This window comes from Lycorma delicatula, chromosome 4 (assembly GCF_047948215.1).
Source record: "Lycorma delicatula isolate Av1 chromosome 4, ASM4794821v1, whole genome shotgun sequence".
Classification (NCBI taxonomy): domain Eukaryota; kingdom Metazoa; phylum Arthropoda; class Insecta; order Hemiptera; family Fulgoridae; genus Lycorma; species Lycorma delicatula.
In genome coordinates, this window is record NC_134458.1 from 68,479,629 (window position 1) to 68,494,343 (window position 14,715).

Consider the following 14,715-nt stretch of genomic DNA (forward strand, 5'->3'; position numbering starts at 1 on the left):
AAATTCATGCGCCTCCTGATTGTGTTGCTACCTTTGCAGAGATTTTAGAATTTCTTAATGAAAGAGCGCAGACATTAGAAGCTGTTGCTTCTACTTGCCAGGGAAAATATAGTCTTGCTCAACCAACCAAATCAGAATTCAAATGCAGTTGCTTAGTTAACAACACACAATTCCGTTCATTTTGCCACTGAAAAGAATGATACAAAACAAGCTAATTGCCTGATACGTAAGCAAACACATAAAATCTTTACTTGTGCAGAATTTCATAAAATGTCTCCTCAAACACGAAACAGTCATGTGATGAAATTAAAATTGTGTCTGAATTGTCTGAGACAAGGGCATAAGTTTAAGGAATGTAAGGTTACTAGCCATTGTAAATTATGTTCTAAGAATCATAACACTCATTACATGACCCACAAGACATTCCAGAAACATCAAACCAGTCAAGTACAATTTCTACATCAGTTTCATGTACTTCTCAAATTCAAAAACCCTAATTTATCTAAAGTTATTTTTGCTACCGCCCTGGTTGAAATATTAGATTTTTTTGGTACTCCTTGTGCATGTAGTGTTGCTTGATCCTGGCTCATCTACCAACATTATAACAGAAGCGCTCTGCCAAAGGCTAAAACTCTGTCAATTGCATATACAAGCTCACGTTAATGGGATCAATGTCAGTACAAACACAAATTCACTTATTACTACTACAGTAAGGTCAATATTCTCTAACTTTGAAACTCAGACTTTATAGTTCTGCCTAAAATTACTTAAATGCTGCCTAGTTCAAAAATTGTTTATTCCACCAAAAATATTCTTAGCTGACCCATTTTTCTACCAGCCTAACAAGGTTGATGCTCTCATTGAAGCAGACGTTTTTTATCACCTGCTATGCGTTGGGCAAATATGATTGGCAGATGGCTGTCCTATACTGCAAAAAACCTCTTTAAGTTGGATAATATCCGGAAGGGTATTAGAATCACATTCCGATGTCCAATCACTACACTGCTGTCATGCCTCTCCCATTAAAGCCCAACAGGGAATGGAAAGGGGGGCGACCGGAATGTCACTAGGCGGGTGTCTTCCCCTACGGGGTCCAGAAGATATTCAACAACAAATGAAAAGGTTTTGGTCAGTTGAAGAACTGCAGTTCAATACATTTGATACATTATTGACAGGAGAAGATGCAGGTTGCGAAAAAATTTATTGTGATACAATTAAGACAACAGAAGAAGGAAGATTTATTGTTCAACTACCAACTAAAGTAAACATCATTAATTTAGGTTTAACTCGGAAAGCTGCATTAAGAAGATGATTTCTTTCATTGTAAAAGCGTTTACACTGAAACCCAGAATTAAAGCAACAATATGTCAAATTCATGAAAGAGTATGAAGACCTCAATCACATGGAGTTAATCAGTGTAGATGACATTCAGAAATCAGGGTATCGTATTCCCATCATGCTATCTTCTGGGAAAATAGTACTACTACCAAACTTCAAGTTGTGTTCGACGCGTCTTGTAAGTCAGATACCAATTATTCATTAAATGAGTGTTTGATGGTTGGATCTGTGGTTCAAGAAGAACTATTCAGCATTGTATTACGTTTTACTCTCACATTTATGCCATGACTGCTGACATAGAGAAGATGTATCTGCAAATTCTAGTAGATCCACAACAGACAAAATATCAGCTAATTTTCTGGAGAGAGGATTCATCTCAGCCGATCAAGACCTACAGATTATTGACTGTAACATATGAGACAGCTTCAGCGCCATTCTTAGCCATCAGAACCTTGAAGCAATCACCTCTTCAGAGCGCAGATACATTTGTTGAAGCAGCAGATGTTATTCTCACAGACTTTTACGTAGACGATTTGTTGACTGGGACAAATTCCATATCGGAAGCCTTAGAAATTACAGACTCAATTAACAGATTGTTATAAACAAGGATTTAATTTAAGAAAATGGCGAGCAAACGATCATCGATTGATTGAAAATTTGTCACCAGAAAGTTGTGAGTTTGGACACAATTATGACATAGAAAATGACCTCACAGTTAAAACCCTTGGAATTCATTGGAATTTGAAAAATGATACATTTCAGTTTACAATAAATACAGATATTACTGATAAAAATCGAGTCACTAAATAACCATTTTATCAGATGTTTCAAAACTCTTTGATCCTCTAGGCTTAGTTTGTCCTATCATTTAGAAGGCTAAGATGATTATACAAGACTTATGGAAGTTAAAGTTATCCTGGGATGACAGCGTGCCTATCCATATTCACACCAAGTGGATACAATTCAAACAATCATTAATTGATCTTCATCAACTAAGAATTTCTAGATGCATTAACTTTACTCCCAAATCATTTCACTGCAGCTACATACATTTTCTGACGCGTCTCAAGCAGGTTATGGAGCCTGTGTGTATTTAAGAAGCGAATATTCAAATGGAAACATTGAAAACCAATTGGTATGTTCCAAAACAAGAGTAGCTCCTATTAAGGCTATAACACTGCTGAGATTAGTTATGCAATGCTAAATTAGCAGCAGAGTTGGCTCAAAAAACATTGTCATCTTTGAAGATTAATGTGACTGAAAAATACTTCTGGACCGATTCAACAATAGTTCTATCATGGCTATCATCTATTTCCACATAATGGAATGTTTTCATTGCCAATAGAATTTCGAGAATTCAAAACTTTTCAGATATTAAGGACTGGAGACATGTTTCAAGTAGGATTTGGCCTCACGAGGTATCAATGCCTATCAACTGATTGATTCATTATTGTGGTGGAAGGGACCATATTGACTATCAAGTGATTGCACTTGGAATAGTCCACAAGATGTTCAGTTACATAAGGAGGAGGAGCTTCCAGAATATAAATCACAACTACGCATTTGTGTTGCAATTGATAACAATAGTTTTATTTATAAGAACTCATCATTTCATAAGTTACAGCGTGTCGTTGCTTATATTTTAAGGTTCATCAACAACTGTAGACTAAAGGACAATCAGTATCGTCTTTCTGGATGTTTGACAGTTATAGAATTGAATGACACATCAAACAAAATTGTACATATAATTCAGACTGAAAATTTTGGTGAAGAAATTAAACGTCTTCAAAAAACAAAGGAACTCAATTCAAATAGCAAGTTAACATAATTTTGCCCATTTTTAGATAAAGAACAACTTCTCAGGGTGAGCAGAAGATTACAAAAATCTGTGCTTTGTTACTACCAGAAACATCCTCTGTTGCTACCATCAAACAATCCTATTACAAGCTTAATTATGAAACAAAAACATGAAAGATTGTTACATGCTGGACCTCAAGCTGTGTTGGCATCAATATGACAAAAATTTTGGCCTCTCAATGGACGAAATCTTTCCAGAAAGATAATACATGATTGCATTATGTGCTTCAGAAACAAACCAAGGGCAACTGAACAGATTATGGGGCAACTCCCCACCAGCGAGTTCAACAACTTCGACCTTTTTTGCATGTTGGCGTTGATTACTTTAGACCAGTAGAAATTCTTCAGAGTCATCGTCAAGGAGCAAAAACTTGTACGGGTTACATTGCAGTTTTTGTATGCATGAGCACAAGAGCTATTCACCTGGATCTATCCAGGAGTTAACTACAAAATTGTTTCTGGCAGCATTAACAAGATTTACATCATGAAGAGGCAAGTGCATTCAAATCTTTTCAGATAATGCAAAGAACTTTATTGGAGCTTTCAATAAAGTTATTGAGCTAAAAATAATAGATAGGTCATTATAGCAAATAAAAAAGTAAACAAGCTTTGACTACTCATAATAATAATAATAATAAGCAGAAATACAGTAACAAAGAATAAGTTGTACTGTGGACAAAGAACTACATAACAGATGCCACATGTTCAACCACTGGTGCCATACATACACTTATCAATCACTCCCTGCAGATGCATCGTACGCGTCACTTCATTATTCTGTTTTAAACCATGTGAATTTTTTTTTATAAACATATTTACTACACATAAATTAAATTATAATAAAAAATCAGCTTGATTTTTTAATGGTTTCAAAATATTCAAACCGGCACAGAAGTGTTAAGGAATCTTTTTGTATTAAATTACTGTAAACCAAAAAAAAATTCATTGTTAATACTGAATATAAAAAGCCTTTTTTTTACAATAATTTATTATTAACTTTTTATATACTCATTAGTGTTATTTTTTTAATCTTTATTCATTTATTTATTATTACACTTTTATATCATGAAAACACAAACAAAAAACCATATGAAAATAATAATAATGGAACCTTTTTAAAATTATTAAAAGAGAGAACTACTGGTTGGGTAGTTTAGATAGGGAGAAATTATTTATTTTCATCTTCTTAAATTTGTTTAATTATACAGATTTTGCATTGATATAAAATAGGCCTACTACATTACAATTTTACCATTAAAAAAAAAAAAACTGAATAAATACAATTTTAATTGTTTTAGTCTAAAAGTGGTTCTATACCATCCATGTTAACTGATTCTTCATTTTCATTTGCTTCTTCTCCACTTAGCTTTCAGAAGATGAGTCGAGACCGACATTGATAATTATTTGGTCTACTTCATTATCTAAAATTGGATTCTCTTTCTTTGCATGTTTTATTTCTTCTCCCATATATTGCACACAGCTTTTCCATTCTTTATCCATTACTCTACTTACTCCTTCTTTTGTCAACATTTCCACTTCCAAAATTGTAAAACTTTAGTTATTCACTGCCACATACCTTTTAACTTGAGACCACACCAATTCTTTAGGGTTGAAATGGTAATGGTATGGCGGGAGCCAAAGTACTTTATGCCTGCTGATTCTGGCAAGTTTATTAATTACATAACTGTGTATATGCAGTTTATACTTGGCAACAATTTTTATAATGCTCCCTAGGTCAGTGTCTGATCAACTTCAAACCCACCCCATTGTAGACAGTTTACAATTTGGTCTTTATGACTTGCATTAGTCAGTGCCTTATCCACTTGTACGCTACAGTAAGGAGCATTATCCACAATGATAATGCTGCTTGGGTGAATGTTAGGAAGGAAATGTTTCTCAAACCATCTCTTGAATCTGACATGAGCCACTTCTTCATGATACTCTCCTGTCGTTTTCAACGTAAGGAGAAGAGCAGCTTCATTTATGGAACCCACTGATGTCCCAGCATGGCAAAGAATTAGACTTCCTCCTTTACCAGTCGGTACCGTGCTTGTTCCATCAATAGTGTTTTCTGTCCATCCGTTACTCAATGACTGACCGGCATTCACCCACATTTCATCAATCCAGACCACTTCCATCAAATTTATTTTACTAATCTGTCTTAAAAATTCTGCCCTTAGGATAATTATATCTGTTCGTTCTAACAATAATTTAAACCTGTTTATTTTTTGTACTCAAACTCAAGCATAACTTTATAAAGCAAATAACTGCCATAAAATAAACTGCATTGTTTTAGTGTCACCAGTACTTTGTGTAGGGTTGGGCTCTTTTCTTGCATAATATCCATAAATATGGCGACAAACTGCATCTTGTTGAAAGGTATCCATTTTTGTTACCATTGGTTCCTGTGATCTACATTTTCCTGAAGTGACAAAATTGTTTATCTTCTCCATTGCTATCCGAGATACGGTATATTTTGCTATGTTTAGTGCTTTTGCAGTTCGGTCTCTTACACTGGTGAAAGGGACTAGTGGAGTGTTGTTTTCAGTCATGCTTTTCGCTTCATCCTCAAAAAATTGCCTACCTGAAATAACCATTTTTCTTGCTTGTGATTGTAATGTAACACCTTTACCAGATAAGGACTTTGACTGAATGGGATGAGTTCTCTGTCATTCTCTTCTACTTTCAGAACTCATTACAAAACACAAAAAAAAAGCAAATGCACCGTAAATACTATTTAAGTAAAAATACACTTTATGGCTTTAATCAAAGTTCTGAAAAGTGCTATTTTTCTATTAAAAAGTACTATTTTGGTGTATTAGAGAACAGAACACAATAAGATCCAACTTTCAAAACAGCCAATAAAATAGGTTGCTTATTAAAAGAGTGAAGTTTGGCATCTCTGTTAAGTTTAGCTTGTCATACCAGTTTACAGTTGGCTTTCAAGGCCAACATTGCCTAGCGTGTTCCCCTTCACAATGGCTCACCTACCCACCAAACAGCCTATGACACATCATTAAAAAATAGCATTATAGTATTTAAAAATTATTCACTTTCAAAGAAGCATACAAGTTTTAAACCTTTTTTTAAAAAAAATCATGTCAACTTTTTAATTACTCTAAATTAATCCATCAGGTAAAAACAATAATCTTTGGCTCAATGGTTACAACTATATTCATGGCAAGATAGTCAAATGAAATATAGAGTTAAATTTACATGAATGAAATGTAAATACATCAATAATTGAATGTAAGCCATTTTAGAAATTATAAAAAAAAAATTGAATGGGTATTTAAGTGACAGAAAAGTAAAAAAAAAAATTTACCCATTTCAGTCTGTGGGAAATATTTAACATCAACTTGTATTATTCCAATAAGATTCTGCTGCCATCGAGAATAATCAAGAGTAATGCTGTCTCGTGGAGTTGGAATCTGAAAAAAAAATTAATAATGAAACAACAACATTAACAATGAAATATCAATTAATAATTTGTTATTAATATTATAATTTCAAAGTAGAAAAAAATAAATAAATAAACAGTCTGAAAATACTTTGATAAATTGCTTCTCCACTGTAATAACATAAATTCCATATAAATTAATGCATTTTCTGCACATTTTTATATTTCCACACATTAACATGTGTAAATTTAAATTAAAAATTACATATGCCATTTTAATTTTTTTTAATAACTTTTTGGTATGGATTCCAAAAAATGATTCTACAAAAATAAACATAATTGGAAATTAACTGACAACAAATAGCGAATTAAACTTCTCATAAACAATGTAAATAGAAAATATGAAATGTGAAGTAAGTTGATACATTTTTCTTTTACCAAAACACTTCAAGTGAATTTGTACATAGGTTTTTTGTCCTTTACTGATTCAACACTAATACACAAATTATACTTTTAAAATAAACATAATAAAATTATAATAATGCAATGGATAATAATTTTTTTAATGGCAACTGCTGAACTTCTAGATACTAAATCAATAAAACATAAGGTTAGCAGATGATGATTGATAACAATGTTAATTTTACTAGTCCAATTTTTTTCTTTGCAGTTACTACTCGAGATGTATTACACAACAATTATTTTAAATAAATTATTTTGGACTGTGTTAGGAAGAGGATTCTTATAAACAATTAATGGGTTAGGATTAGTTTTTACCATAAATCAAACACAACAGAAACAACTAAAACAATTTGTATGGAAACTTTGTAAGCAGTAAATAACTTCAAAATAAATCTGCTATGCTCGATAATGCTGCATTATAGAATTAATTTTCATAATGGTTACATCTGTTATACTGTCACTGATGTAATTCCATCATTCAAGTCATTTTCATCTTTGGCAGTTTGGGATGGTCAGATGTGAACTGTTTTAAGCTGTCATTTACAAAATATGAACTTACTACAGTAATTGTTAATAAGGTGAAAAAAATGGAAACCATAAATGTTTTGATTAGTCTATTGTTTTTTATAATTGTTAATTGATAAACTACACATAATTTAAAATGTGCCAGTTTACAAGTAAAACAATAAAAATATGTGTAATATAGAGCAGGCAGAAAAACAAATTAATTATTACATAATACTGCCACAAGAATTTTTTTTTCTGCAGGGTAAATTGAATATTGAAATAAAATTTGTACGTAATGAAACAAATTAAATATAAATTTTTTTTTTTGAATGATATTATGCAGCTGACAAAACATTTCCATTAACAAAAGAGATATCAATACTGTTTTCTTGTTAACCAGGTTCCACCCTTTAAGTGGAAACTAATATTGGATTTTTACTGAAATTCATGGGACCATATAAATATTTCAGTGTACATTTTACACAGAATCCATATTCCATCATCAAAGAGTGTTACAAATCCACAAAAAAACTGCCATTACTAATTTCATGCTTTTTTACTTAAGAATGTCCTTTTCAAATTGATAAATAATACATTTTTTTGTAATAATAGATAATATTCTTGGAACACATAATGCACAGCATCCAGGAAAATAGATGTCAATTAAAAACAAAATGAAAATGGCTGACAGCCACATAAGTTAGTTTTCATAGAACAACCGAGTTCAACAGTTCTGATGCAATTTCTCAGAGATGACCAGAACTTTTTACATTAAACAGAAACACACAGCATCCTTTAAATATGGTGTGAACACAAGTGAAAAACTGTTATTATTATGAGGTACCTACAAAATAAAAGTATACAAAACAAAAAGTGATATGTATAAGATATGAAAACATTATCACATGTTAAGACATTATATCTCAGCTATAACTACAAGGGTCACTCAATAATTAGACACAACCCTTGATACTGCAGTTATTATTTACTACACAATCACTAAATTTGTCACTTCTTAAAGATTTACACACTTTTAATCTAGTTTAATACTTAACAGTCTTCCATTAAAGTTATACAACTGCCCCATGATTTTTTACTTTTCTTATTCTAGATGGCGCGGTTCAAAAGTAGGGGCAATCAGTAAAAAAATGAGAAAGGTTGAAAAAAATAAAAAACTTATTAATCGTTTCAAATATGTACATATTTACTTTATCTTTGTACATTATCACAATTTCATTACAAATACTTTTGATATCGTGAAACAAGCATCTCCAAACCTACTGCATAAACTTCAGCCACCTGGGATTACGGTCACTTTTGCACCAAGATTTTTAACTCTTCACGTTCTCAAATTGTTGAGACACCAAGCCAGTTTTTGAGGTGTAGGAAGAGATGGTAGTCACTGGGTGCGAGATCAGGACTGTAAGGGGATGATAAAAAATCAACTATCCAAATTTTTAAATTGTTTCTGTTGTACATGGACCGTGTGTGGAAATCCGTTATCATGAAGAAAAACAATTCCTGATCTCAGCATTCTCTGTTTTACATTTTGAATAGTACGAAGCAGTTTAGAAAGTATTTCACAATAGACTTGTGATGTGATGGATATTCCACATTCCAATAAATCAATCAAAAGCTCACCCCCCCCTTTTGGTCCCAGAATACAGTTGCCCTGATTTTCCTTTGATAATTGGTTTGTTTAAATCTTTTTGGTTTAGGTGAACTGGAATGATGCTACTGCATGGATTGGTGTTTCATGTCAGTGTTGATGTATGAAATCCACATTTCATCACCAGTGACAATACGGAGAAAATATTTGTCTCCTTTGTAGTTAAAGTAGTCAAGAAAAGGAAGTACAGATGTCATTCTGTGATCTTTGTGAGCACTTGTCAACATTTTTGGCACCCACTGAGCACACAGTTTACAATAGCCAAGAGTATCAATTACAATCCCCAACAATATTGTCTTTGAAACTTCTGGAAATTCTAGAGAAATATTGCTAATCATAAAGAAACAATTTTCTCACTTTTGCATTCACACGTTCAACAAGATCATCAGTCCAGACACTACGCTTACCACTTCTCTGTTCATCGTGAACATTTGAACTAAACTCACACCATTCCCTCGCTTTTCCTTCACTCATTGCAGCAGGCCTACATATTTCAAACAATTGATGGTGAATTTTAGCAGCATTATATCCTCTTGTGTTTAGAAATTTGATCAAATTTTACAACTGGCAGGATTTGTTACTAACATACTTATTTTAACACACTGTTTTATAAAGGCAAACAACAAATTGCTATCAGTTCAACGTACAACAATGTGGCAGTTAGATGCCCAACAGACCACTTAAAAACTATTGTGCATGCATGAACCAATGAGTGTTGCCAATCGCTATTTATAACTCATCAGCTCTTACTTTTAAACCATGCCTTGCAATACAGAAAAATTAACTTTTCTTGAACACCAGCCAAACTTATGCCTGAATTTTCACTTTGCTATTACTTTAAAAATGTTTCTTAACAGAACTTGTTTGATTAGATGAAAGAGATGACAACTATAAAGTAACAAATATTGAAAATAGGCCGAACGAGGAAGGACATTTTAGCTAATTTGTCAGTGTTATTATTAGCTAAGTTTATCTTATATTTTTTACAAAATGTTTTTTTCTCATATTTATTGAATGGCCCTGATATGCAAAATAAAAACTAAACATTAATAGATATACAAATGTAACAGACCTGAAAGGCAAATACAATTTGATTTTCCATACGCATATCATTTGCTGCATAGTTACCCAAAGTCACAGTTTTACAAGATCCTTTACCTCTGACATAAAACCATGAATCAGAGTTATTACCTGGATCACGGCATTTGGTGGCCAATACCATATCAGCATTTGAAGGAGTTGGGGCTGTTAACAAAGCAAAGAAATAACAATAAATAACAGTAAAATTATAATTAGTTTTCTTAAAATGAGCTTTACTATAAATTCTCAAAATAAAAATTTAAAACATACAAAAAACGTTTTTTGTAAGATAAATTTATGCAATGAGTGAATTCACAGCTATATTTAAATTAATGTAGCATATCATATAATAACATTATATGCTACATATCTTACTGTATATCATATAACAAGGATATAAGATATGCTACATATCCTAATGTATATTATATCACAAGGATATAAGATATGCTACATATCTTATAACACATTTTTGAAATTAGTTATGGTGCTAAATTGAAGATTTATGTATTGTTTTTGGTCCTTAGAAGTAAAAGGGTCTTCATTTAAACAACACGGTAATGAAGTACTAAATATAAAACTGAAAAGAATTTGACAATAACTTTATATCAAATATTTTTCCGTGTCATCACAATGGAACACAGTAAACAGAGTAAAGCTATCAAAAATAACTTGTTATCTATCTACTTTATATTAGCAAATTATATGCAAGAACTGGCAAGTCAAAAGTTTATAAAACTAGCATGCTGACAAAGACCAGCCTTTAAAGTAGACAACAAAAAATGTCACCCAGAACAAAATGCTAAACAGAGTGCTGTGGAACAGACTGATATATAATCAGTGCTCACATTTAGAACTTACAAATTAGCCATCATATTTAAATGTATGGGTTTGATATAGTACCTAGTCATTGCTACCTACAAAATGAAAATATCACAAAATATTTACAAACGTAAAAAAATTTGATAATCTATAATTTCTTTAAATGTACAGACCAAAAGCAAGTGGAAGATGGACAAAGAGAATACCACCATTACTTATATTAAAGATCGTATAAGTAACTTGAATAAGCTGGATTGTGTTTTTACACAATATTAAAAAATGATTAAATTAATCACTAGTACAAAAAATGTGAAAAAAACGATAACTTTTTGGTTGTCTACTACATAATAAAATCTTAGTAGAAAGTAGGTTTATTGAGGAAATTTCTCAATAACTCCTAAGCTTACAGTCTTCACAAGAATACTTTAAGAAGTTTCTACTTAACAACCCTTATCTTACAATAGTTTGCTACTGTAGGGTACAATGGCTTCTCTTACCAATAAGACCTCCAATCATGAAACAAGTAAACTGGCATATTAATAAAATAATAACTAATACTGCTAGCTTTCTGCCGCTTAGATTTTCTATTATTGCTCCCGGCATTATAAAAGAGTCGCCGCACTTGTCCAATTAATAGTTCACGTAAAATACAAAAAACGCTGCAGATAAACTCACAACCACCGAAACAAGCGTAAACATAACCACTACCCGCCTGATCCACCGATATTATTAATAGTGTAACAGGCTTGATTTCATGTTTACTATGGTATTCATAAGATTAGAATTTTTAAAGCAAATTCTTCTTTGATCTAACCGAAGGTAATAACAGTTTTGCTTAACATCACTTTGCGCCGGCAACTTGTATTTATGCTGTATATTTTTTATGTCGATATATAAAAAAATAATATTTTAACTAGATCGGCACATAAATATGTATTATATACAACATGCAATACATAAGGAATGAGTAAGATAATATTCTTACTATTTTATAAATAAATTTTAAATAGTAAACTTGGTCAATGTTTAACGTGATAAATGTTGGGCATTTACAAAATATTTTATACAACAAACACACGCACATAATAAATTTCAGATCGTTATGAATAAACAAGGCCGATAGTAATATAAATAATGCTTAAGCAGCATTTTAATTTGAATGTCTTTGGATATGTGACGTCATGTATATATGTGATTGTATGTCGTAGTTCATAAGGAAGAAGCTGGCTCGTCTGTGGTCGAAGTAAAAAATTAATTTATACGTATATGTTTTTCTAAATTGTAGTTGTTGATAGCTTTTTGTGTGTTCATTAATTTTAAAAATGGTAAATTGTTAGTGAAACGTAAAGATGACGATTCTATCAAAGAAAAAGTCTTTGCAAGGAAAGTCATCTGAAGAAACATCTGATGCTCCAACTCATCATGGAGGTTCTCATGCCCATGGATTACCCGTGAATTCTTTAACAAATCAGGTAATTGAATTAAAATATAATCTTTCTTTAAGTTTTAGCAGTAGGTGATAACTTTTGAATATCTGTTGTAGCGAATAAGTAGATTGTGTTTTCGTTTTTTTTTTAGGTTATGGCTGCCATGCGTGTATTCAGTACTTTTAAAAATTTTATTAATTTGAGTGTAAAAGCTGTGACCTTATCAGTTGTTCACTTGTATTAATTTGTACCCATCCCAAATTGTACTGAGTATATTTGGTTACTTTTATTTGGAATGCTGGTTTGATTGTTGCAAAGGTCATTTTAGTACAGTTTCTTTTGTGTGAAAGATGTATTTTAACAGAATCTTTCATTTCCCCTGGTATTGCCGGTGAATATATACTTGTCATATTTATTGAAACTATGTTGCTATGTTTATTTATCCAATTAATGGTGTACATAAACTCCTGATATATTTGTAATGGTAGTTACTGATAGTTTATTAAAAAGTGTAGGTAATTTGGGAAAGATTTGTGAGTAAAGTAGTTTTTCCTGTTGTCACTAACTTATATGAATCTCTTGATCAGTATCTGCTGTTTATTTATTACTTTTTCATGCGTGAATTATGCTTATATTTTTTATAGGAAAGATGAAATAATAAAATTAATGAATAAAAGAAATTGAAACTTTGTTTAGTGTGTTATTTTTTTATTGGGAGATCACAAAAAATATACAGAATTATGTCCTTTTTGTCTCATCACATTTACAAAATATTTTGTAAAGAATAAATAAGTGAATAAATGGACAAAAATTTATCAAATGGTGAGGTAGTTAAAACTATAATGTGAAAGATTCATTTAAATAATTATATATCATTTATTATTGTAAATATTCTCAATTATATAAAGAATCTTCAACATACAGAATTAAGTAGTAAATGTTGAATACTCTTTATCATAAAATGTCAGTATTATATAATTCAGATTAAATTATATTATAAAAACTGTAATTGAATAACTTCTCAATGTTTTTAAGCCTTGCCTGTATTGATTAATTGTGAAAAGACCTTTCCTGTTAAGCTGCATTTTTCTTCTAGTTGTATTTTATATTGAAAGTGAAAATAAACGTCAATAAATTTTTTCACACACAATTATGGCATTACCCATTTGTATTTTTCAGTGACTGCTAATAATTTAAGTAATTATTGGCAATCGTTTTATTTTTTAATTGCCCAAAAACATTTGCTGTCTGTTAATCTTAAATGAATATATATGTATTATTTATTTAGTAGCAATGCAAAATTTCATAATTTCTTCCAAAATTACATCGTATTGTCTATATCTCGATGGTCTTTCTTGTCTCATATGAAAATTATGAGCAACAGCTGATGTGGCTTTCATCTGTTTTGTGTAGGTTATTGTAAGATGTGCTCTCTCTCTGACAAACGTGAAGTCTCAATAATGCATTAAATTAATTATGATTAAATCTTTTTTAATTTTACAGTAGATAGCAGTGTCATTACCAAATAGAGCTATAAAAAAAATTAAATCGGATATTGCATTACTGTAAATGTAATGAGTAATGTTGACAATAAGGGCAACAGTATTTATTACCTGGTTGTAATAAGGCGGTCTTTGATGAATTATATATATTCTAGAAGTCATCTAAATATCTGTATTACCTATGATTTATTTATCTTAAGGATATACAAAGAATGCATAAATCCTATAATTGTAAAACTGTTTAGAAAACAGTTTATGATTGAAATTAGTATAGCTACTCTAATACCATTACAAGAAATTACATATAATACCATACAAGAAAAGTAAAAATGCTACTAATAATTCACACTGGTCCTTTCTTCTAAGTCATTCAGTATGTTAAAATATAAAACAACTTGTAATACTTCCCAGTTACAATTGTTTCTTTCAACAATCACTCTTGTACTTTTATTGTTCCAAGACCAAATAATTATTTTTATGAAGTCAACTAGTTTTGTACATTTGTTTCTGTTTATTTTTTTGTATTATGTAAACTTGAGTGACAAAGTAAAATAAAATGTTGAAACTTCTTTGGGCCCAAGAAACTTTGTACTGAGACTTCTTGGATCCCAAACCTTCTTAAATCTGTGGAGGAGCATACCTACCTGTTCC

At 31.2% G+C, this 14,715-nt stretch overlaps 2 protein-coding genes across 4 annotated transcripts in view; one reads left to right on the forward strand and one right to left on the reverse strand.

The window, feature by feature from the left end:
- Positions 1 to 11,842, reverse strand: part of wls (Wnt ligand secretion mediator) — a 52,039-nt gene extending 40,197 nt beyond the window's left edge. The window contains exons 1-3 of the mRNA XM_075363249.1: positions 11,633 to 11,842; positions 10,306 to 10,478; positions 6,521 to 6,626 (exon numbers count right to left, since the gene is read on the reverse strand). Coding sequence (XP_075219364.1) covers positions 6,521 to 6,626; positions 10,306 to 10,478; positions 11,633 to 11,738 — 385 coding nt within the window. The 5' untranslated portion in view covers positions 11,739 to 11,842. The remainder of the gene's footprint in view (positions 1 to 6,520; positions 6,627 to 10,305; positions 10,479 to 11,632) is intronic.
- A 488-nt stretch (positions 11,843 to 12,330) lies between these two features.
- Positions 12,331 to 14,715, forward strand: part of LOC142323507 (OTU domain-containing protein 5-like) — a 44,189-nt gene continuing 41,804 nt past the window's right edge. For 2 of the 3 annotated variants that reach the window (XM_075363250.1, XM_075363251.1), the window contains exon 1: positions 12,331 to 12,607. In XM_075363250.1, the coding sequence (XP_075219365.1) occupies positions 12,485 to 12,607 (123 nt within the window). In that variant the 5' untranslated portion in view covers positions 12,331 to 12,484. The remainder of the gene's footprint in view (positions 12,608 to 14,715) is intronic. The other variant, XM_075363252.1, reaches the window with a different exon arrangement.